The 27510-nt window shown below is 28.6% G+C and overlaps 1 protein-coding gene across 3 annotated transcripts in view; it reads right to left on the reverse strand.

The window, feature by feature from the left end:
• LOC136083867 (TNF receptor-associated factor 3-like) overlaps positions 1-27510 on the reverse strand; it is a 114532-nt gene that overhangs the window by 9362 nt on the left and 77660 nt on the right. For all 3 annotated transcript variants that reach the window (XM_065803773.1, XM_065803772.1, XM_065803774.1), the window contains one exon: positions 5699-6211. In XM_065803773.1, the coding sequence (XP_065659845.1) occupies positions 5699-6211 (513 nt within the window). The remainder of the gene's footprint in view (positions 1-5698; positions 6212-27510) is intronic.

Genomic DNA, 27510 nt, shown 5'->3' on the forward strand with positions numbered 1-27510 from the left:
TGAACTTGGGGTCATCCAAGGTAATTATAACCAAGGTAAGTATAACCTAGTAGATGTTTATCGTTACAAGTTTCCCAACAAAAGCGAACTCACATGGCGCAATCAGACGTATTAAATGTAGACTCGACAGAATCTATTGCCCTGATGAAGTCGCCAAAAAAACAACATATACCATAATTCTCACCAACCCTTTTTCCGACCTTTTTTCGTGTCAACAACTGTCAATTTTAGTAAAACCAGGAGAGGAAATTTCTGCAAATCTTAATTCAAGATTGGCAAAAAACTAAAAAACGGTCCTATACGTCAATTTTAAAATGGTGGGACGACTGCAAACTTTTTGTAGGGCTGAATACAGAAAATACAGAAAAGTGCAAAAAACAAAAACAAATCAAAAGGATTGAAAACGAAATCCAACGGGAGCGACAAAACGCTAACCCGAATTTAGATAGATAAAACGCGCTCTTTTCTTGCTCCAGTTTCCCGAAGCGTTTATTCGCACGAAACAAAAACTAATCGAAGAAGGATAGTTGTATAGTTTTTGTAAAAAGTTCAACAGCGGAACAAGTCAATTACCGAAATTCGCAAGAATGACGGCACATTGACGAGTGAACCTGGTGAAATACTAAACTCCCTAGTTTCATATTATAAAAATATTTACACCAAAACTAGTATATGCAAAGACAGCCAAAACTATGTCTTTTCACACATCACTAAATGTTTAAGTGATGATGAAAATCAATTTTTAAATACCTACCTAACTGGCGCGGAACTAAAAGAAGCTTTTTATAATTTTGAAAACGGAAAATCTTTGGGCTATGACGGACTTCCAGCTGAACTTTTTAAAACCATTTAGAAAAATATTTTGAAGAAATACAAAATACTTTTCGAAGAAAAAAACACCAGCCACTCTATGAAAAAATCAATTATTTCGCTGAATCGGCTGTTTACATATCGTTAATCGCTGATTACAAAATAATCACAAAAGCGCTGGCCCTAAGACTTGCAAAAGTAATGGGGAAAATTATAGAACCAAACCAAACCAAACCAAATCAATCCCAGGTAGAACAATATTCTCAAATTTACATTTAGTCCGTGATCTTAAAAAATACGCGGAATTTAAAAATCTACCTAATATCGTTTTGTTAATAGATCAAGAAAAGACGTTTGATAAAGTGCGTTTTTGCTTCAGATTCTCCAAAAACTCAATCTCGGAGAAAATTTTGCATCTTCTATTAACACCTTATATTCAGAAGTTTCGGCATCTGTTCTGAATTGCGGCTTCCTGTCAATTGCCTCCTTTCCCACGGAATAGGGATTTAGACAGGGTGACGCCCTCGCTCTCTTTTGCTGTATGTTTTTGTCGCCGAGGCTCTCGCTTTGGTGGTCAGAGCAGACAGCAGAATAAAGGGTTTCCACTTACCAGGTACACCGACGATTCGAACTTTTTTTGCCAGGGACGTAAAATCAGTCCGACACAGAGTGAACCGATTTCAAAATATTAGGTGTTACTTTTTACACCAGACTGAGCGATACTACCAATTTCAACTGGCTAGGAACTCTAAACAAAATAGAGAAAAAAACTCAAGTTTCTGGAACTACGTACTTAATCATTTAGACCATTTTTGAAAATCTGTGGCAAGATCAATTTCAATCAGGTCAAGAGAGAGATTTTTAGATTTTTCAAAATAATTTTATCACCAAAGTAGCAAAGTCTTGCACTTCGCCTCAAAACACTCTTTCAACTGAAAGAATGCGAAGAGGAAAAAGCTCACGATTATAACTACTTTTCAAAGTATTGGTTGGCGAATTCACTTATAAAACTTACGAACCAAACCAAAGCTGGAACTTTTTAAAGCAGAACAATTTTCCAAAACACTGACAACAAAAACGTCTCAGTACTACAAAACAACAATAAAAACTTTAAACAAAAACGGTCCCTCTTTAACGTCCCCCTAAAAACACTTTTTTACTTAGAAGTAGCAAAAAACAAAAAGACAGTCGTGCCAGCAGAACTTTTCTGGAAGTGGACCCAAATTTGTAAAAAAAACTTCACCTCCCACGCATCCGGACCGACTCAAAATAACTTTTTTCGCTTTTTACAAAACAGTTTACCTTCTGCTGGCCAAAAGCACAAGGCAACAGATCGTCAAAAATAACAAATGCAAAACTTGCGGTAAAATTGAGGACAACATCCACATCTTTGCCTATTGTCCTCCTTCGGTTGAAATATGGGAGTATTTTAAACATGTGTATATAACTCCTTGACACCCCAAAACAATTTCTTTCCGATAAATTCAATTTTCTCGATTAAAACAGCGAATTTCAAATCTCGTTTGAAACAGCGAATTTCGAATCTCGATTAAAACAGCGATTTTCTCGATTGAAACAGCGAATTTATTGGAGAAAAACCCCACTGTTTGACACTCACTCAAATCCTGAGTGCAATATGGAACAGTTGATGCCACCACATGTATAGGGACACAAAAATTGACCCAGTGGCAGTGATCAGGGTAATAATTAGGAACATAAGGAATATTATTACTTTAAAATTTAATTTTCATGTCCGTAGAAACACTGCACACATGAAAATTAAATTTTTAAAATTAAAAAACACTTTTCTGTCAATATTTTTGTATTAAAAACGTTTTCTGTCAAGTAGAGAATGGAAATCTGAAAATAAACATATAAGTTCTTTGTATTTTTAGTAAAGATTTCCTTTTCTCTGGAATTTTTTTATGTTATACAACAAAGTTATTGTTAAATATGATTAGAAAATCACTGTCAACCCTTATATTATGAAATATTATTTTAGCATATAAGTGTTTATCTTTAGTGTTCGTAACGTAAAGTTTGTGTAAAAGTCCTGTAATTCTTTCTGTGTTTTGATAAAAAAAATTTTCTTTTATTTAAAAAAATTTTTTAACCTATATTGAATATTCTCATAATTATATCTAAACTCACGAATTATATCCGCACCACGGCTAGAAAATAAAAAACAAAAAATACAAAAAAATATAAAATCAAAAAACACAAAAAAATATAACAAAATATAAAATAAAATGAATAAAAAATAGAAAATGTAGATATATATATATATATATATATATATATATATATATATATATATATATATATATATATATATATATATATATATATATATATATATATATATATATATATATATATGAACATTTGTAAAAGCTATATATTGTAAAGCGATATAACCCCTGAGTTAATGTAATTTTTAAAAAAATTGTAAATATTATTTTGTAATAAAAAAAAAAAAAATTTTTTTTTGAGGAGCAGAAACTTCTGTTAGAACAAGACTCACTTATAGTTGACTCATTACATTGATTAATTGTTATTATTATTATTTTTTTAATATTAGATTTTTTATAAGCAGTATCCCACAATATATATATATATATATATATATATATATATATATATATATATATATATATATATATATATATATATATATATATATATGTATATATATATGTATATATTTATATATATATATATATAATTATTTATATATATATTTAATAATATAATTATATAAATTAATAATATAATTATACATATATATATAATTATTTTTATATACATATATATAAATATATATATATATATATATATATATATATATATATATATATATATATATATATATATATATATATATATATACAAATTTTTTTAAATAAGAAAATATTAATGTTTATATAAATTGTTTAGATAAGATAAGATGAGATTTTTATTAACAATAATCAATGACAATAAAAAAAAGTCAGGGTAAGTAAGGCTAATCAGGGTAATCAGATAAGTAAGGGTAATCAGGATAACTAGGGTGAGTAAGGGTAAAATAAAAAATCAGGGTAAAAAAAGTTGCTATTAATACGCGTAAATCCGAATTTTACGGATTTACGCCACATTTTACGTTTTTTCGGCCCCATGCTGTGACACTTTTTCGGCCCCATGCTGTGACACTTTTTTCAGTTAGTGGAAAAGTTTCATGGTATGAACCTGTTTTGCTCTGTTATTTTTTAGAAAACTTTTTAGAAATATGTATCGATGTTTTTTGAATACTAGAATTATGTAAATTTAATTTTGCATGGATTTCTTTGAGCTAAATTTGTATTTATTATAAACTTATTGTTTTTAAAAATTTGCTTGCTTTTTGGACATTAAGTATAAATCAAAGAAATGCTGGTTCATTTTTCTAACATATTCTCTCAACTTTAAAAACCTTTTTTTTACTACCTGCCAAATTTCATTGAAAAAAAGCATACTCAAGCATCTTAATACTATACTCCATTTAGGTAAAATTTTGGACATCAAGTATATATCGAAGTAATGCTGGTTTATTTTTCTAATATATTCTCTTAACTTTAAAAACCTTTTTTCTTACTGCCTGCCAAATTTCACTGAAAAAAAGCATACTCAGACACCTCAATACAATACTCCTATTAGATAACTGTTATAAGCTTCAATAATGCGGTACACTCACAGTGAGGAGGGGTGGAATGTACTATTAATAACAATAATGATGTTGGATATCGATTATTTAATTGTACTAAATGGTATAAATATTTACCATTATTTAAATATGTTAATTTTTTTATTTATCAAAATTAAACTTTTTTTCTTCTTGCTCTTCTTGCTATCATGGGGCAAAAAGGAAGTTTGTGTTTTATGGTAAAAGCAAAAAGTATTTAATTAATTTGAATTGTCAAAAATAGACATTGACTAATACAGTGTGTAATACAGTTTGTAAAAATGTACATACTATTCTATTATTTTCAAAAAATAAAGATTCGTTTTTCAAAACATCTCAACAAGTCACTAAAAATTTTAAGATAGATTTAAGATAGAATCAGGTTAGGAGTCTCATAAATAAATCATTGAATTGGGCTAAAAATTTTAACCGGGACAGTAAACGTTTTTTTGACTTTTGCAATAAATCTTTTTTAAGCGATATATCAAGTTAGCCTAACATTGTATTATTATCAGGCTCCTCAGATGTTTCACATACCAATATGAATGTTTTATCACCTTTAACTAGTGGACCACAACATCTGCAGGTTACAATGAACGAAGCATAACTAAACATGTACTTAGAGAGAAATTAAGCCCTATAAAACAAAAACTAAGAGGTAGGTACTCTTACAAAGAACGTCGTAACAAGATATCACTATTAAGAGCTGAATTAAACAGCATGCCAAATCAATTATGTGTTCTAAAACAAAATGTTACACAGAAAGAAAAAATAATTAAAGGACAGAAATACGAAATCTGAAAAAACTCTCACAAAAAAAAATTACGACCAGATTTGTAACTTTCAAGCTGAAAAAAAGGCTTTGAAATTATATGAAATGCATAAGTTAAGGCAACTCAAAACTAAGTATAATGCTGCTGTTTTGACAAGTAGCAGGGTAATTGCTAGTTTGGAGAATGATTTGCTCCAGATTGAGGAGGAAAGAAATATAATTATGCCGGATGATGAAAAAATATAAAGTTTTATAAGTTTTATAAAAATTATAAGTTTTACTTTTCAACTCTGACCAAAACACATTCACGGCTGGATGCAATTAGTAAGTAATTGATTGTTACATATATTTTTTGTTAACTTTTTATATTATTTTTTTATTTACTTTAAAACACATTTTTATTTAAATCATTTTCTTACCGTTTCGGCTGCGAGGAAGGCCTTTATTACTTCCAAATTTTTCTCATGTAACATAATTTTATCTTGTTGTGCATCCACTTTTAAAATAAGTTCATTTTTAAGTGCATCCACTGTTGATGTAATTTTATTTTCAAGTGCAACCGCTTTTGACGCAATTTTGGTTTCAAGTGATTCTACTTTTGACATAATTTTATTTTCAAGTGCAACAACTTCTGTAGCATTTTTGTTTTCAAATGATTCTACTTTCGAGGTAACTTTATTTTCAAGTGCAACCGTTTTCGCCGCAATTTTGGTTTCAAGTGATTCTACTTTTGACATAATTTTATTTTCAAGTGCATTTACTGTTAACATAATTTTATTTTCAAGTGCATTCACTTTTGACGCAATTTTATTTTCAAACGTATTTAATGTTAACGTAATTTTGTTTTCAAGTGCGTCCAATTTTGATACTGCCAATGAAAGATGGGTTTGCATTGAAGAATCGGCGTGCGTTTTATGTTCTTTTCTCATTCCCTTTTAATATAATAAATATCCTAATTATTTTAATATAAATTAAGATAAAGAAATTATCTATATTGCACATATCAAAACAAAATCAAAACTTCTTTAGCTGATTCAAAAGTCGTAGAGAAAAAAGAGGAGAAAAAATATTAAATGATGCGGAATCTGCGATTTACTTTTGTTTTCTACCGCCCCTTCTTGCCATTGAAAGTAACCAATTAACAATCATGAACTAGGGATTAAAAACTCATGATTATAATTAAGCAAAAATTCACAATTTTACACACTAAAAAAATAATTAAAAGTTTTTAACTCAGGTTAGAATATGTGATATATGCTAAGTAAGGTTGTTTTTTTTTAAATTAAAAACTTTATTTCAAGTTGATTTTTACATGATTTAAATTAGTTTTAGTTAGCACTAAAACTAATTTGAATCAACACATTTAACTTTGTAGACACATATAAATGTCATTAAAAAAATCCAATTGTCTCATAAAAAAAAATGTCGTGAAAATTTACAATGGTTTCAATTTAAGAAAAAATATTTATAATAATACAATCTTAGCTAAAGATAGAGGTCAGTATAAAATAAAACAAAATTTTAAAAACAACTAATTTTGCAATCGCAATTATTACCTTACCAAATCTTGATATGTCTTTTGAACACCTCAAGACTTTTTGCCGACATGGCCTTACTATTAAGAGTGTTCCAGAGCAAGGTGGCTTTATTTAACGTACAGCATGAATCATTAAATATGGAGCCTTTAGGAGGTATTTAAGAGGTAGATTGAGTTTTTGCTGCAACGGAGTTTATTCGTAAGTTTATTTTATAGCAGAAAGGTTTTTCATAAATATTGGATTAAGACAAATAATAGATTAAAAAGTTTCCATTATAAGAAATCCCTAGTTATTTTAGATGGATTCTTGGACTATTGTCAAAATTTAATAATTCATCCAGAGACAAATTAAATCTTTTATAGAATATAATTAGAGCTTTTTTATGAATTCTATTTATTTGTTTGTCATCTTTTTCTAAACAAAACAGCCAAATTAGAGGACAATAAAAAAAGTTTGACAAAATAAAAGCATTAAAAAGCAAAATAGATTTATCACGAGATAAAAAATTTCTTATGAGTGATATGGCAAAACGTTTACCATTATTTTTACTGCATAACTGTTTAATGTGTTTCCCAAACTTTAGATCTTTATCAATTGTAATACCAAGTAGTCTTATCGGGTTTTTTGTCTCCTTATCGGAGGCAAAAAACCCTCAAATTACCTATTTTTAGCGGTAGATTTTTTGTGTTTTTTAAACCAACTAAAAGAAATTGGAATTTATCTGAGTTCGCAATCATTGAGTTTAACTGAAACCAATATAACGTCTTCCTACAAATTTCATACTCTACTTTTTTTACATTTTTTAACAAAAATTAACTCGAAATCATTATTGCTTATCACTTTATATTTTTGCTGAACTAAACACTGGTGCTGCCGCTGAACTAAACGCTGGTGCTGTTACTCATTCGTGTTGATTTAGCATGCTTGGCCTTATAATATTTCCCTTTATATTTTTGACCACTGAATTAGGTTTTAAAATTTCTCTTTATTTTTTTGACCATGCAATAAGATTAAATCTTTATAATCTGTTAATATCTGATTAATCAGTAATAAGATCAAAAACATGGCTTCATCAGCTTAATTAGTAATAAGATAGAAAACTTTTTAATTTGATTACTTCTGTAGTAAAGGATAAACCCCAGGCCAGCGCAAGGACTATATTAGAGGCGCCAATCTTTATATCCTAGACTATTAATTTTTTCATTTTTGCTCACCACTTCAATGAAAAAGTAGTTTTATTAAGGAATACTGGTTAGTTATTTTCTGTGTTTTATATGTTTGTGAGTTATATATTTATTTAAATCGTGTTGTTTGTATGTTAAATGTTTACTGAAATCATAAGTTTAAATGAAGGGGCGTCAAGTATATATTATAAATTATTGATTTACATGTATATGCTCTGCACTTCAATTAAAAAGGATTTGCAGAAAAAAGTCGTAATTAGTTATTTATTTAAAAGAATAAGTTTGTGAGTCATCGCAAAAAAAGAAACCAACAGGTTTCTTTTATAGTAAACACTAATCAGATATGGAGCGAGAATACAAAAAACAAGCAAAGACATTGATTAAATTTTTTTTAGGTAGAAAGAACAAGATCCATACGGTAATCAGCATCAATTGCAAGTAAGATTTGATATCAAAGATTGAAGTCGGCAATAATTTGCCGACTTCAATCTTTCAATCAATTTCAATCAACTTTAATCTTTTCAATCAAAAGAGGTCGACATCATGTCGACAAAAATTATTTGATACAAAGGTCCTACCATGAAACATAGAAATGAGGTCGGCAGTTAGGTCAGCATTGCCGAATGCCTACCCGAATTCCGGGGGTTATATCAAGTTATTTAATAGAAACAAAATAATAATAATTTAAAGAGATAATCAATTACTGTTATTTAGGTCTTAATAACTGTTGGTTCTATTTTTAAAATATTTGTTTCTTGATGTTGATTTTTAATTGTTCTTTTAACCAATTTTATAATTTATAACAAACAGAAACAATTTGTACGTTAAGAGCAGATGACGTCAGGGGAAAATTCACAGTCTTAAGATATAATAGACATTTCTGATAGTTATTCAATAGAAACAATAAAAACTTTTAAAAACCTGCTCAACGCATTTCAAAATTTGACACTGTTCTGATTATGTACGTTGGGAAACTCGTGTGTATTATTTAAGCAAAAAAAATCAAATTGAGTTTAGTTGTTGTCTCTCCAGCAAAGTTACTAAGTTAATCTTGTGCAAACTGCAGAAGGCTTTGTATTGTCCTATAATTTTGGAATGCATTCTTGACGTAAGTTGTAAAGAACAAATGTCACTTGTAGTTCGGTTTGTCTATGCAGTTTTAGGAGAAGAAGAAAAAGTAAAGAAACATTTTCTTAAATTTGTTCAGGTCTCTTTTACATTTGGGCAAAGGTTGACTGCTCGCTTGTTAGATGAACTTTCAAAAAAGAATATCATCACAAAATGTGTGTGGCCAAGGTTATGATAAAGACTCAAACATGAATTGAAAGAATTTAAACGTACAAAAAAGTATCCTTGACCTTTTACTCACAAGCTTTTTTTTCTTTTTGTGGAAGCCATTTACTATACTTTGTTGTCAGTAATGCAGCACTTTCCTGCACTGTAGCTGTTAACCTTTTCAGCAATATTCAAGAAAATTATAACTTTTTTTTGGATCAACCCAAAAATGGAGTATATTACCAAATCGAGTAAAAGATTTGAATGTAAAACCTCTAAGTAAAACCCGTTGGGAGAGCAGGATAGACACCTTTGCAATACCATATTGATGTAGTTTAAAACGCTGTTTATGAATCCACATTAAATTCCAAAATTGATGGTTTTGGAAAATGTGCTGCTATGGAAATTGCCAAGAAAACTACAGATATCAAACTCCTCTGCTATTTTTCACTTGGTATGATGTCTTGTTCGAATTTAATTTTGTAAGCAAAACACTTCAGGTGAAGACTGTTTATTTGCAGATTGTTTTGAAGCTACATGAAAGTGTCGAGACTTTATTGAAGAATATGAGATCGGATTATGGACTGTATAGTGTTACTACAAATGCAATGGAACTGGCCGAAACACTCTACATATATCCAAAATTCTCGGATGAAGTTGTGATCAAGGTCAAAAGGCAATTTTTTATGAAAGTAAAGATTAAACTTTTTTTTTTGTAGTTTACGTACTGCAATTAGTTCTTCGGCAGAATGATTTAAACAGATGGAAAATCACAGCAAACATTTCAAATTCCTGAAAAAAAAAAAAATTAAACAGATTCAATTAAAGAAAAGTGCAAAAATCTGCATTCACTTTGACAGCTAATGGTAAGAGTGGCATCAAAGGAATGAACTATTTGGTTAGATTTTAATCTTATTTCAAATGTTGCCGAACAATAGCTGCCCTAATGCTGTCTTACATTGCAAAAAAACCGTTTGATTGACATTATTCCTAATGCATATGTAGCATTGAGAATTTTGCTTACCCTCCCGGTATTATTGGCCAGGGGAAAATGTAGTTTTTTTCTTAATTAAAGATTATCAAAATTACCTTTGATTGACTCTTATGACCGTCTATGTGAATGGCCATTAGCAATCGAACTCCAGGTCTTGGTATAATTGAAAACGCTTTATTTTTGAAAGACTTCACTAAACTTAAGGCGATAATGGTTTGTTACTTAATGACTTTTTGTTCCATTGGTTAATTTTTTATGATAGGGGGCGCCATATCATAATCTTGCATATGCCAAAAAAATTCTTGAACCAGCCCTGGATAAACCTTATGTTACTTTTAAATTAGTGTAGCAACTTTTAAAGTCAGGTAAGTTATTTAATTCATGCTTTTTAATGATAACACAATTTAAGTCACTTGTCAATTGTATTTAAAGTATATTAGACTGTAGTTTTTATTTTTAAAAATTAGAAAACAATGATGACTCTTGAAGTCGATGCTCTTTTCAAAGATAAAAAGATCAAACTCTTCGTAAAGTTATTGTTTATCTCCAAACCCTTGCATCTTACACGGTCAACTCTATGTTACATGTTGAAAAATAAGGTTGTTTAATAGCTTATTTTAAAGAAAATCTGTCTGCTTTTATAATATAAAAAGCCAGGTCGTTTGATCTTTTTTTTTTTAAGTTGTTAAACATTTATTACAAGGTATGTCTTTAAATAAATATTACAAAAATAAGGTTGTATTTTATAATTGTTTTAAATTTATATATTTTTCTTAATTTATATATTTATATTTATGTTTTATTTATTATGTGTTTATATGTGTTAAGGTTATATGCGTTTTCATTTTGGAAGTATGTAAATATCTTTTATATGTGAAGTGTTTCTACGTTTGTTATGTGTTGTAATGTTATGTGTTTAGTTTGTAAGTGCGTATTATGTTGTTTGCAAGGTTTCATATTGTTGTGCCTTGGCTTAGTTTGCAGCAAGAGTTTTGACTAGCCAAGTGGTGGCATGATGAAACACATAAATCTCTTTTTAGTTAATGTAATCATAAAAAGATGTTGAAAAATATTCTTGAAAGAATGTATTTAAAAAATTTTTTGAAAAGAAATATGGTTTTTTAATATCTATAATTTTTTTAATATTTATAGTTATAAGTAAATTTTACTTAAAAAAATATATACTTCACTAAATATTAATATACTGTTACTTTTTGTTAAATTTTGTTAAAAAGATATATACTTTGTTCCTTTTTGTTAACAATTTGTATTTTGTTAATTTAATAAAAAGTTTATTTAAAAAATATATTCTTTTTTTGTTAACAAATTATGCTTTTAATGATAAATAAATTTTGTTAAAAAACGGGCTTTCTTTTTACTAATAGCTTCTCCCCATTTAAACATATAAGAGTTTCTTTATTATTTCTTTTTTATTTTACTTTTTATTACTACTTATTCTACTTTGTTATTTACTTCTTCATTAAACATGTTTAGCTTAAATTTATTGTTTTTCTATAAAGGGAAGTATACAAAGTGTTATAACACAAGTTTTCATAAGAACTTTCATAAAGTTTTTAGGATTTTTTGTATAGAGAATGTTTTCTCCATAATAATATTTTAATGTTTCCAAGTTTCTTCACTTGAAGCAAATGTATGATTGTTTATAGAGGTTTTCTATTATTAGTTTTATATTTACTTATTAATTGCAAATCTTGCATTGAATGCATTTCAAAGTAATGAAAGGAATCTAATGATGGAGGATTAAATTTTATCATTCAATGCTAACAGTACTTGCTGAGCAGGCATACCTTATAATTTTTTCAATTTGCTTTAATTAAGAGTTTTTATCCATAAAAATTTTATAACTTTTTAAATTACTTTTTATTGTTTTTTTGATTAAATACTAATAATATTTTGTCAATAATTAATAATAACAACCTTAAATATATAACATTATTCAGTTAAAAAGATTATATCAATTCATTTATAACTTTAGTTTAAGTTCTTGATGGAAATATATTACAATATATTACGACATACTTTACACATTGCTATTATTTTAAAACATCTAATTTAAATGACTACGATTAGAGATAGAACCCCTATATATTATTGCTAAACTTAATGCTGCTGTTGCTGTTACTCATTCAAGCGCGTTCATACTGAATTTTTTAAAGAAGGTTTAGCAGGCTTGGCCTTTTAATATTTCTCTTTATAATTTTGGTCAAGTGATGAGGTAATCTATTATCTTCTTAATCTTTATAATATATTAATATCTGCTTAATCAGTATTAAGATAAAAAACTTTTATTCATCAGCTTAATTAGTAATAAGGTCGGAAAGATTTTAATTTGATAACTTTTATAGTAAAGGATAAACCTGTTGTTATTTTTAAATTAGTATGGTAACATTAAAAGTCAGGTAATTTATTTAATTCACACATTTAATAATTACACAATTGAAGTCCTTAGTCAATTTTGTTTAAAGTATATCAATCTGTAATTTTTATTTGCAAAAATTAGCAGACGATGATGACTCTAGAAGACGATGCTCTTTTCAAAGGTCAAACTCTTCATAAAATTAGAGGTTTTCATTTATTAGTTTTGTATTTACTTATTGCAATTTTTGCACTAAATACATTTTAAAGTAATGAAAGGGATTTTAAGATGGACAATTACATTTCACCGTTCAATGCTAGCAGTGCTTGCTGAGCAGAGAGGTATTATAATTTTTTTAATTTGCTTTATTTATGAGTATTTATCTGTAAAAAATTAATAACATTTTTAATTACTTTTTGTTTTTTTATTTAAATACTTGTAATATTTTGTCAATAATAAATAAGAACTACCTTAAATATTACATTACTCAGTTAAAAAGGTTATATCAATTTTTTTACAACTTTAGTTGAAGTTTTTGATAGAAATATGTTATCTTTACATTGTTAAATTATTTTAAAACATTTAATTTAAATATAACTAATAGTAGAGGTAGAATAGAATTAGATTATTATATTATGCTATGTTTTATTTGCTTACACTGAATTTTGGATAAGTTTAAGTAAGAAAACTCAAAGTTCAATCTAAAAACTAAAGTTCAACTTTTATTATTTTAATTATTGTTTTTACTTATTTGATGCTTAATTATGTCTGATAATTTAAGAAGTGAAATTATTAGACTTTCTCAAAATGAAAGAAACCAGGTTAGGCGAGCTGAGATAAATCGTCGTCGAAATGAAAGAGAGGAACCTATCCGAGCTGAAATAAATAGTAATCGAAATGAAAGAAATCAGGCTCTGCGACAACTAGGTAAAATACGCATCGCATTGCAAATTTAGTTGCTACTTTATTTCTTTAGTTAAACTTCGGTGCTCTACCAACTATCATATATTTACTTTGTCTACTGGTAAAATATGGTTTAAACTTAGTAAGTTTTATTTGTTTAAAGTTTGCTATGTTGATCATTAGCTAATAGTTTAAAAAGAAATTAGTTTATCGCAATCAATGTAAGAATAATTTTATTTTCTGATCAAATTGCAAAGTTTGTTTGCACCGATAGCTGCTATATTATTTTTATATCGTGTAATAGGTAATTGTCTTTGCAATAAATGTCTTTTCTTACAGATTTTGACTATTCTTAACGATGCTCTAGAAAAGCATCAACAGCTACTTTTATCATGTCTTAATTTTTTTTTTCTTAAATTAAGACATCTAACAATGCTTTTTCAGCTTATTGCAGATTAAACAGAGGGCCCATATCTTATAACGCACTTAAGGTGTGAACTTAAATTTAGGGCAAAAGCTCCCCGCTCCCTCCACCCCCATCCACCCCCCCCCCCACACACACACTCCGCCACCTTTCTTTTTTCTTCATTTTTGTATAGTGTGTTGATTCTGTATAAAGTAACGAATGAGGAGAGTGATGGGAAAAAAAATACGCTGCATCAATAATTAGTTTTTTGTAGTTGGTTAATCTGCCAATTGGTAATAATTGATAATGCAAATTTAGTTAAATTTTTTTTTGTAAAATTAACTTTTCTCTATGTATTTTGTTTCATTATGTATAAAAAAATTGAATTCCTGCGGTGTATTTTTTCCTTTTTTAATTCGATTACTTTTTTTAAATTAATCAGATTACATGTTAGATCAATATACACATATAGTTGGAAACTAATAAAAATTGTTATGTTTTGTTAATTTGCTAATAAGTGTGTAAATAAAAATATCTTTAAAGTTATAAAGCTATTCGGCATTTGAAACCACAATCGCTCATTATTTGTATTTTATCTGTGTGAACAAAAATCTATGCTTATATCTGATGTAAACTTCAAATTATGTAAATTTAAAAATTACCGTCAGGCGGGGCTAATTGAGCTAACTGAGGTTACTTGAACCCAAAAAAATAAAATGTTTATTTCTTTGTTTTTTTTTTTAGAGTTATTTGGTATAAAGGAAATAAGTTAATTATACACTTACTCAAATCAAGTAACATTTAAAAAAAAAGGTTAATTTTTTTTGAAAGAATTAATCAAAAAATTTTGTTTAAAAGAAACTACAATAATGGTAAAAATTTAGTGTAAAACTTTTGTCTATCTAGACATAACCAAAAAAGTTAAAACTTATTTAACAACATTTCCTGAAAGAAGTATCAGTTGCTACAAAATGTAGCAACTGAACCTTTAATTTTTATTATTTTGATAAATAAAAATAAAAATTAAAGCCTTACTATCACAAAAAAACATGCAAGGCATCCAGCTGTCTTCACGCCTGAAGATGAACTATCATTTTGTGATCACTTGAATGAAGTTTCAACTTTTGGCTACCCACTGACGTCATTTGATCTTCAAATTATTGTGAAATCCTGTCTAGATCGATTAGGGAGTGATCTTCAATGTTTCAATGAAAATCTCACAGGTGTTGAATGGGTAAAAGCCTTTATTAGAAGACATCATCAGCTATCCGAGAGACTTGCCGAATACCTCAAAAGGGGTAGGGCTTTTTACATCTCCCAAAAAAACGGTAACCGAAGTCTACCCAAATATTTTTTTATCTACAATCATCATTACTAATTAATAAGTTTCATGAATTAGCAACAACAAGTTTTTTTACATTGACATAAATATGAGAGAAAACCACAAACATCAAACACGTATCAAATTCGGGTCCAAGTAGCCCAAGTATGACGGTATATCAAATGTTACAGATTTACTTTTACTTGAAAATTTTATTGCGGCAATATTTGTTTAATTTTGAATTATATGCATTCTTATTAAGCATTTATATGTCGTTTTTAAAGTTTAATAAGTCTTTTGTTTATTAAACAGTGTTAAAAGATAATATTATAGCATGCCAAAGTGGCTGAAGTGCTTCGTGTGGGTTTAAATCCTCTCGTTTTCACACCTAATTTTTTTTATGTCTTTTCCAATTTTCTAGAATACAAAGTAAAGCTTTTTTAAAGGTCTATAGATGTTATGTGCTTAACACATATAAAGATATTAAGTACTATAACAAACAAAAGGGAAAGTATTTATTAAAAGCTTTTTAAGATTTCCAAAAACATGAATACACCGTTAGAAATTTGTGGCGCGTATGTCATGAGAGAGTGTAAGGTTTTAATGTGGCGGGGCAAGAAGAAGACTAATTTAGCCTTATCAGGAGCCCTATTCTCACGCATTTACAAAAACCATAATATTTGAATATCTATAGTTGACAAACTATTTATAAAAAAAAAATTAAAATATAAAAGTGAAATAGTTAGCAATTCGTTGTCTTTTAAAGAAAAATTTAAAGAATAAAAATTTAACGAAAGAGTAAGATCAAGTGAATAAGAAAAAATAAATAAGATATTATCATTTGCTTAAAACTTAAAAATTTAAACTAAGAGTTAAAAATAAAAAGTAAATAAATTAATATAAACCATAGAAATAACATAAATAAATTAGTCTACTTCATAGAAATAACGTAAATAAATAAGCAAACGCGATAGAAGTAATACCATATATAAGGTAATAAAAAAACATGTTGATACACTCAGTGACAATTTTTGTATTATTTATTTTTTGTATTTTAAATTTTTAATTAAAAAAAAACATTTAAAATCGGATATATTAAAATCCATAAGTAAGAATGCCTGTTTTGATTCATTTTCAAACTGCTCTATCCTAGTTTTATGTGTATTTACAATTTTGGGAAACATTTTCAACAAGTAAGGTCCACTATAAAGAACTAAATATGAAGTTAGTTTTGAATTGTATTTTGGGACAACAAAGTTGTCCCAAAATACAATTCAAAACTAATTTCATATTTAGTTTTTTTTTATAGTACAACTTTTTTAATTTTGTATGGTTTGTAGTTGCCCATGCAATATTGCAATAAATTTAATAACAATGAATAAAAGAGAAAAATAAACTTTTTAAAGAACTACTGTTTAAAAATGGTTTGGTCCTATATATCATTGCTAAATTTTTGATATTTTATTTTCAATACTTTTTATATGTAAACTCTAACGTAAATGTTCATCTAAGATTACGCCAAGAAAGTTTACTGAGTTTCCTCTTTTAATGTTAGTGTTATTGAAATAAATTTGGTTTTATCCACATTTATCCACACAGAGAAAGTTTATTACTTTCAAACCACTCATTAACTTTTAGTAATTGTTTGTTGTTTCAAATAGTATAATAATATCACTGTGGAAATAAAAAAGATTGGATTTATTTGCAAAAATAATGCAATTTAATAGGTCACTAGCTAAATTTAAATCATTAATATACACTAGGAACCACTGTGGTCCTAAAATAGAGTCCTGGGGAACCCCACAAATTATAGCAGTCGGAAATGTTTGTTTTTGTTCATAATCTATAAATTGTTTTCTTTCGGTCAAACAACTTTTGAACCAAAGTAAATTGAAATTTTTTTACACCATAATATTCAAGTTTTTTTATTAGTATATTATGATTAACGATATCGAAAGCTTTTAACAAATCAATGAAAACTCCTAAGGTAAAGTAGTTACTACTGAATGCACTTGATATTTGATTGACTAGTTCAATCACTGCATGCTCCGTTGAGTTTTTTTTTTGAAACCAAATTGTTTTGAATACAGCATGTCGTTTTCTGATAAGTGATTAAAAAGCCTATTGTACATTATTCTCTCAAGTGATTTTGAAAAACAAGGTAAAATAGATATAGTCCTATAATTAGAGATATTGGAGTCATCTCCGGACTTACATGTCGGCGTGATTCGTGCAATTTTTAGCTTTTCAGGGGCAATACTTGTTTTAAATGAAAGATTAAATATGTGAAATAACGAGGGTTCTATTATATTATATACTGATCTTAGAGCATTAACGTTAATTTTATCAAATTTAGCACTTTCGTTAGTTTTAAGGTAAAAAAAGGCGGTTTGCAATTCAATTGTTTTCAAATTAGGTTCATCTATAACTTTATCGTAATTTTTTAAATAAGATTCAAATGGTGTTGAATTCATAGGAATTTTAAATGCCAAATTCGGACCAGCATAAGTAAAGAAGCTGTTTAGTTTTTCAGCAATAACTGATTTATCATAAATTGTGTTTTTATCAATTGTTATTTTTATTGGCAGAATGTTTCTTGCATAATTATTTTTTCTTATTATTTCTATAATAACATTCCATGTTTTTTTAGTGTTTCCGGAGGCTTTTCTTAATAGCTTTGCATAATAAAGCTTTTTTGAGTTTCTTTTTGTTTTTTCAAATATATTTTTATAATTTTCATTCGTCATTTTGTTTTTATAAGTTTTTTTTTCAAGTACTTATCATATAACTTTTGTTTTCTTTTTGAAGATTTTAGTAACCCGTTAGACATCCCCATGGAATTAAAACAGTTTTGGTTTTTACAATAATTTTTTTTTCAGGAAATGCTTGATCATATTGCTTACAGAATTGATTTAAAAATAGATCATATGCGTTGTTAACGTCATGTGACTGCAATACCAAATTCCAATCAACTTTGTCTTTAAAAAGGTTTTGAAATTTTTTTACCAAGTTTTCATTGATTTGTCGCCTATATATAATGGATTGAGAAGGAATACTGTTAAATAATATATTGTTAGTAACTAGGAATGTTGTGAAATGATCTAATAAGTCAGTTTTGATTATGCCTGTGTAAAGACGGTTATTAAGATGGCTATTAGTTTGTATATCATCTAGAAGTGTAGAAGAGTTGTTAGCCACTCTCGTTGGCTTGTTTATTGTCGGAATTAAATTATTTTGAAGAAGAGTATTTATAAAGTTGTTAATATTATTATTGGAAGCATGGTTTGTTAGGTCTATGTTAAAATCTCCAACTAAGTAGGCATGACTTCGGGTTTAATTTATATTTGTTAAAAATGGTTTTAGGATGAGTTTTAAATTTTTTTAAGCAAGTAGATTGAGGTTTATAGTGGTATTTTTAATTATTTTTTTGTGGTTTTATTTATTATATCAATGAATAATGACTCACAATCTTTTTCATTTACACAGAGATTGTGACGTTAATTATAATTAATTGAGTTGTGAACAAAAATACATACTCCCCCACCAACACCAAAATCATGTGGTTGGTTAACTGATGAGTAATTAATTAGTTAAAATTGAGCATTTGTTTCACCACGCTTACACCAAGTTTCCGTTAGAAAAATAATTTTAAAATCGTGTTTTAATTCATCCAACAAAAACCTAAGATTTTCAAAATTTTTATTTAATATTATTCGAATATTAATGTTTAAAATTGAAAAACTATTTTTATTTTTTTGATAATATTGAGAAGATTCAATAACTGTATAGTATTGGCTTTCAAGTGTTTTTTGATTAAAGTTATTAGAGTCATCGACGTCAATGAGTACGACATTTTCATCTAGAAATTTAATTATAAAGTTTTCCTCCATTTAAAGTAATGCATCCATATTTAAACGCAAAAAAGTTAATAAAATAGTTCACAATATTTAAAAGAAAAGTTATAAACCCTAACTCTTACTGACACAGATTCGGGATTTCTTTCGTTTTCTTAGACACCCACTCGCGTACAATCAGCTTATTATACGATATGTATGCAAATTTTCCCAGCTGCTGCTCAATTTTCATTTTTTCTCTAAGATCTTTTCTTATTAAGTTCGTTTCAAAGCAAAAATCTTCGTTTATGTAGATATTTTCACCCTTTAATTTAGAAGAATTTTTTAAAATTTCTACCTTATCTTTGTAGTCTAACAGCTTAATAATAATTGAGCTTGGTGTTTTTGCATCTCGGCGTCCACTACGATGCGCTCGTTCAATTCTCACATTTTCCACCCCTAGAGTCTCCTCAAAAAGTTTATTCACTTTTATTTAACTTTCAGACCATATTTCATTTTCATTTTCTTTGATGCCATTAATCCTAAGGTTATTTCTTCGTGACCGATCCTCAATTTCTCTAAGTTATTTTTTAAAGTCAATAAACTCATAGTTTTTATGTGCTTCGGTTTTACAAAATCTTTTTTTTTCAATAGATTCAATATTATTTTTGACCTTTTTCTCAATGAGTTCCGTGTGAAAATTTAAACTTTCCTTTATATTAAATATATCCTTTTCCAATCGTTTAATTTTTTCCATGCTGTCATTAATGTTTGTTTCAGCTTTTTGTTGTCGGTCTCTCGTTATTTTTGCGTTCGCACTGATAAGTTTAAGGATATTTTCTCCTTATTGTTTTATTAGTAATACTTTATCTCTTTTGTACTACGCAAACATTTCCTTTAACATTGTTCGAATTTCGCTAATGGTTACTGCCATATTTAATAATTGATAGCAACTTGCATTTTTACTTATTAACACAAATAGAACTGTTAGTTCAATAGAACTGTTAGTTCAATGAATAGTTCAATGTATAGTTTTTATATATGTACACAGTTATTTTTCAACCGCTCACTAAAACATATTGAAGTAAGGAATAAGTATAGAAAAGGTAATTTACCAAGACCCGTATTTTACGGGTCATGACAACTTGTGTATATTATTATGTATGTATTATATATATTTACCCATAAATGTATTATTATACATTTATATGTTTCCCAGATACATTATGAATATACTTTACTGAACAAAAAACTATTCAATTGAACTTCATATTGGGAATTTTTTTTCCATTCAGACTAAAAGTTTTAGTTGCAACACCTTACAGCATATTTGTCTGAAGGCACACACAAACAAACATTATGTTAATGTTTCTAATATTCCCAATATTACAGGGTTATTCATTTTTATATGCACATCTTTTCATTTTTATATGTTTATTCATTCAAATATGCTCTTTTTGCTGCACGGTTCTTATGGTAAACGGACGTGTTATTTAACTGAGTAAAAACAAAGAAAAAAAAGTTATAATAAAATGAAAAGTTGGCTCCAAGAGAAATTAGCGAGATATTCTCAAATTTGAATTCGAAAAATATATGTGAATATTACTTAAATAGTATCGTAGAAATATGCTCTCATCCGAAAGATGTTATCATCCAAGGTCTTTTACAATTAAAAGAAGCTGATATTTTTAATCTAAGAGCAACTCTTTTCACCGAGATCTTAAAAAGTTTTGATATGTCGACCTTAAAAGAGCTCGTCGAGTGCGTGAAAACAATCAAATTAGAAAACAAAAAAATCAGAGACGAATTACACTTATTACAAGTCAATTTTGATGAAATACGGCAATCGTGCAAAAAAATCGAAAAAAATCAAAACACGCTGATTTCTAACAGCTGCAGTAATTTATCATCTCAAAAACCGCTTAATACTAGAATATCTTTTGTTTCTGGTTCAATTGAAAATCATTCCGCAAATATTGAAAATACTATAAATGATATACCTTTACGTTTCCTTCATGATAAGACTACCATTATGGAGTCTAGTTTAAAAACATACGAAAACAGAAACCAAAATAGAGTCACCTCTGCTAAAAAGGTCCAACTCCAACCCCCAATTATTGAAAAAAAAGGGGACTGGAAAAAAAATGATCGTGCCTTTACGGTAGTTAAATAAAAAAACAATGCAGTAAGTAAAGCCCTAACTGAAATACCTAAAATAAAGCCAATTTTTGGAAATAAAATTGCATTAAACAGAAACTCCATTGCAGGTGAACGTAGGTGCGAGAATTTTATATTTTTGTAGGAGGGGTTTGTAACACAATATCGGAAGAAGATCTGTCTAACCACATTAAAAATGAAACAGGTATCGAACCAATTGATGTAAAGCTTAACCGTGAAAATAAAAACAATCGATCATTCAAAGTGAATATAAAAAGTACTGATAGAGACATGGCCCTACACCCTGATGTTTGGGACAATAATATTATTGTTTAACCATTCAGGCTTCATCGTAATATCTCAAAAATCAAAACATCACAGCAGAGTGCAGTTAATACGCTACACTTTGTACAACCACCTCAAAATTATTTTCTACATTTCAAGAACAACCTTCCTATGTACGGCAACATTCTTACTCAACTCGGATATAATTTAAATTCAAAATGGAAGGAAACACAGTAAGTAAAACCTTTGAAAATATTACTTTTTGTGTGTATAATTGCCGAAGTTTTAAATCAAACTCAATTTATATTTCCGAACAGGTCAAATCATTTGATATTATCTTTTTATCGGAACATTGGCTTTTGAATACTGAACTCTTTTTGCTAAAAAACATAGCAATGCCGACACACAAAGCAATTTTTCATGCGGCAGAAAAAAAGGTATATGGAAGACCATTTGGAGGAAACGCATTCATTTTTAAAAAAGATGCTCTCCTGTCTCCACACATAGTTTATGAAGATAATAATATTCTCGCTATCAAAGGTAAACAAAATTGTCAAAATCTAGTGTTTATCGGTATCTATCTTACCTCGTATCGAAATAACTAGGAATCTCTCTCAAAGTACTGACAACAATTAAACCTTATTACGTCAGTCATAAAAAACTGCGAAGTTGTAAGTGAAGTTATTATTGCAGGAGATTTTCAGTCATATCCCGAGACAGTTTACGATTTTGAGAATCGCAATAATAAAACACACAACAAATTCTCTAATCACCTAACTAATTTTATTAAATCAAATAAGCACTCATTTATCGATATCACTAGTGGCGCTGGTCCAACATACATCTATCATATACCAGAATAACATATACAAGAATAAAACTCTCCCTAACTCATCGTATATCGATCACGTCGCTGCTCTAAAAGAGTCATCCTTATCTTTTATAAATACCAAAGTTATTCCTTCTTCGCCTTTTAATTTTAGCGATCCTTTACCAATCGCTACAAGTATCGTCGTTACACATACTAATCTGTCAACTGTAATAAATAGCATAATACAAAAATATATTCATATTCCAAAATATGCATGGAGTAACAAAAACTTCATCGAAATATATAACCATAATCTCTCTACAGCTTTCAATAACTACACCTTCAATGAGGAAAGAATTGAACTAGAGTTAATAGAAACATGCAAAAAGATCAAAAATGCTGCTTTATTAGCAGTTAAGCAGTGCTTTGGAAAACGCGAAACCGGTAAGTATTCAAAACCGTGGTGGGCAACAGAACTTAAAAAATGCAAAGAAAATCTTTCATTTAACTTTAAACAATGGCAAAAATCTTTATATAATAAGTCACCCGAATGCATGGCATACAAAAAATACATCCTTGCACGTAAAAACTTTCGAAAAGCGGTTAAAGCAGCCCATAACAAAAAGATCCAGGAAAAAAAATATTGAAAATCTACGAACTACAAGTCCTCAGAGGTTCTGGGATATCATTTGTAAAATCAAAACTAAAGCAACAACTCGTTTTACAATTAATAAATTGCAAAACATAAAAGATATCGTTAAAGAGTTAAGAAAACATTTTCAATCTATACTTAATGCGCCGCTTATTACAAATAATGACCAAAATTCTCATCAAATTCACCTTTAAGTAACGAGCCTAATTCACTAGTTATTACAGCAGCTGATATTATAAACTGAATATCACAACTAAATAGTAATATGTCCCCAGATAGCTGTGGGGTAAGTGCTGAACACCTTAAACACTCTCAAATTAACAATCTTTTTTAGTGGCTCGCTAATTTTTATAATAGCATTCTATCGTATGAAAAGGTTCCAAAATATTTATCAACTTCAACAATTATTCCAATTTGTTATTGTTAAGTCATATAAAAAATCTCCAAATAATCCGGATAATTACCGTGAAATTCGCATTTTATATATCTTTACAAAACTTCTAGAATATCTAATCTTGCATTTATGTCTTAATATAATAGATAGCCACTCCCATCAGTTTGGTTTTAAAAAAAACAGTTCTACACTCCACGCAGAATTTTTATTGAGCGAAACCATTAAGCACTATAGTAACTATAGCACGCCAGACTATATATATGCAGTTTAGATGAAAATAAAGCGTTTGATACTTGCAACTGGGATTTGCTGTTTGAGAAGCTCTACTTCCAAAAAAAATTACCTTTATCTGTAGTACACACAATCTCATCGCTATATATTTCTCTGGTACTGCTAACGTATCCTATCAGGGAATTACCTCAAATCAATTCAGTCTGTCACAAGGGGTGCTTCAAGGGTCTATTCTATCGCCACATTTATATTGCATTTATACTGAAAATATCCTAAATGAAATCGTCTCAGAATGTAAAGTAGGTTCAGCAATAAATGGTGTCTATATGTCATTGCATACGCAGATGATGTAATTTTGCTAAGTTCAACAATCTCTGGTCTGCAAGAACTGATTGACAGGTTTCAAACATATGGAATATCAAACGTTATTAAGCTAAACACTGAAAAAACGGAATTTCTGATCTCTGGTAAAAGTTCGATTCCGAACAACGTTGTTCAAATTAACGGAAGCTATATATGTCTCCAAAATAAATTAAAACATCTGGGTTTCCAATGGGATAATGGTAAAAACAACAAGAAAATTGCAACACTTCATAAAAACTATCTAAATGAACATATAACTCAGTTTCAATCGGTTGCAATAGCTCTAATTGACAGTGGTATTCGTTATTGCCAGCCGTCAACAATAGTTCATTTATACAACACTTTAGCAGTGCCAAAGCATATATATGGCCTTGAACTATGCAACTTTGATATCAGTTTCCTTCGAAACATAGACGCCGTTGGAAGAGCAGTTTTAAAATAATTTTTGGTATCTCAAAATATAGTAAAAATTACCTGCATTCTTTTTTTAAAATAGAGGATATTTCAACTATTCTAATTCGAAATAAAACTAATCTATTTATCAGGCTGATGAAAAATCAAACTTGTTACTCACTGATAATTAATCAATTACAGTCAACACAAAAAAAAAATCATTTACAAATTAAGTGATTTCTATATGTAAAACTCTTGGTTTAAACTTCTTTCAATAGATGATAGAAGAAAAAAAAATTAAATTTACACTACCTCAAGAAGAACTGCAAGCTGAGATTATAGCAATATTAAAAGAATCGTTCCAGTTATGGAATTTAAAAGAACAAAGAGAAACATTTAAAACTTTGATGGAGGTGAATATTCCTAAAATAGAACTAACCGTCTAGTTAGTAGCATTAAAGGCTAATGATTGGGAGAGCCGTGCTCTCTTGTCGTAATTTAACAATAAACTGTAATAATATAAGTTACTTTACCTGTAATTTTATTACTGGGTGATTAAAAGAAAATACAAATATATATTTCTAGCATTTATTCATTCTTATATGCGCATTTATTCATTCTTATATGCGTGTTTATTCATTCTTAGAGTAAAACCGAGTCAAACCGCACACCACATCATTCCGTGCACTGATCGAAATTACCAAATAAAAATTAACGGATATGATAAATAAAAAATAAGCGCCTATCTTTATCTAATTAACTTATTAAAAACTAATTATTATATTATTTCTCAATATAATCATCACTCACTCAATTAAATTTAACTCACTCACTTGTCAACTAAAAAAACAAAAAGATACAAGGAAAACAATATACTAGCCGTATTAACTGATATGAAAGAAAATAAAGCATCACTGCAATTTAAACATGGTGTTCCAGTCTCAACACTCAAAGATTTTAAAAATAACAACAACAAAGAATTCCATGGCTTAGTTACAACAACATACTCTCAAATGAATCAGAAAGATTGATGGTGCATGTGTTCCAATTACTTGGTGACTGGGTTTATGGTTTAACCCGAAATGAAATTCTAAAATTTGTATGCTACCTTAAACGCGAAGATCAATTGCACTTATTCAAAAATGACAAACCTGGTAAAGTCTGGTTTTATGCCTTTATGAAAAGATGGTCAAAAGAAATTTTAACAAGAAAAACGGATAACTTAGCATCTAAAAGAGCCACTTCTTGTACAATAGAAATAATTGATCGTTATTTTGAATGCGTCGCCAAGCAATGCCAACAGACTTGTATGGGTCTCTTATTTGGAATTGTGATCAAACAGATTTTTCGGGTGATTAAGGCAAAGTAACCGTAGTATTTCAAAAAGGGACAGAATGTACATTTAAACTTGGTAGCAACAATGAAAAAATTCATTATACTGTGAACAATTGCTGCAACGCTGATGGCCATTTTGCACAACCATTTGTGATATACAAATCCAAAAGAAACTTTCTTTCTAACTGGGCTAGAGGTGGTCCAGTTGTCACCAAGTATTCAATTTCAAAATCAGGTTGGATGGAACACGATACGTTTATTTATTTACGTATTATTTATATACGTTTATTTATATACGTATATTTATTATTTAGTGCGGCCGTGGCGCAGTGGTTAGAGCGCTTGCTTTATAAGCAGGAGATCCAGGTTCGAAACGAGCTCTGGACAAATTTTCGCGTCACGGTAAGGAAGGAGGCGTGAACTTCCTGGTTAAATGCACTTCCGCGGTGCTCTGTGACAAGACCGTTAGGACTTCTTGGGGCACCTAAAATAAAAATTGAAAAAAAAAAAAAAAAAAAAAATTCAATGGCTGAAAGAAGTATTTATACCCGAAAATGAGCAAGTGGTATTCATATTTTAATATTAGATGCAATACAACTCACATAACTTTGGAAGCGGTATTGCTGTGCAAATAACACAATATAATCTTGATTTGTCTACCAGAGCATTCTTCACATATTCTACAACCATTGGATAGAAGTGTCTATTATCATGCCAAACAAGCACGGAAAGAAATTCTTACAAAGTATTACAAAGACTCAAAATGAAAAAATTCAGATAAATAAAATTTTCTATTGTTGTTCACTCTGCTGAACGAGAGTGGTAAATGTTTTACACGTTTGCATGCAATCGCCGGAAATCAATTGCATGTTAAGAAATCAAAGCAGTGCAACATGTCAAAGTTGGCTGAAAATGTATAATTGAAGAAAATGTAATCGAGTTCCTCAAACAAAAAGATGAAGAAAAAGCAATAAAGAAAGCCGTGTTTGTTGCTAAACTTAACACAAAGCGTAGGGTCCCTACGCCAAGTACTCAAGTGCCTGAGCATAACAATGCTGAGCAACCTCAGCAAAAAGTAATGAAGAACAAGTACCAGCAGCCCAAACGATTAAAAGTTGCAAAATGTAAAAAGTGTAAAGTATAGTTGCACACAGAAATGTTGCAATGCGAGAATTCGATGTGTCGGGAGTTGTTGTGCAAAGAAACACGTTTACCAAAGAAATATGTTGTTGGAACTAAATTTTCTTGTTTTAAAGAAAGTGTAAAAACTTTAATATAGTTTCCTAAAAATAAGTTGTGATAAAAAATATAATAATAAAAATGTTAAAATTTTAAAAATTCTCAAGTTTTCTCAAGTGCGCGGTTTTATCAGAATGTCACCTAAAACCGAACAACTTTTTTTTCATAACATTTAATATTTTTGATAATTTTGTTATTATTTTTTTAACATATACTTATATTATCTTATGCAGTTTTTAATTACCTATTTAATAAAAAATAAATAAAAAAAAATAAAATAAAAAATAAAAAAGTTATTTAATTTTTATTGACAAGTGTTCGTTTTGACCGGGTTTTACTCTATATGCGCGTTTATATGCTAGTCAACCACCGATAAAATCACTAATATAATTTTATATAAACAATAAATAGGCTTTTATGTTTTTATATAGATATATTAAAAATATAAAATAGATTGTTGCCACTTTTATTTATTTAAAAAATGATTGACGAGCCAGCGCTGGATTTATGTAATAATTATAAATAATTAAATTTATATCT

This window comes from Hydra vulgaris, chromosome 08 (genome assembly GCF_038396675.1).
Source record: "Hydra vulgaris chromosome 08, alternate assembly HydraT2T_AEP".
Lineage (NCBI taxonomy): Eukaryota > Metazoa > Cnidaria > Hydrozoa > Anthoathecata > Hydridae > Hydra > Hydra vulgaris.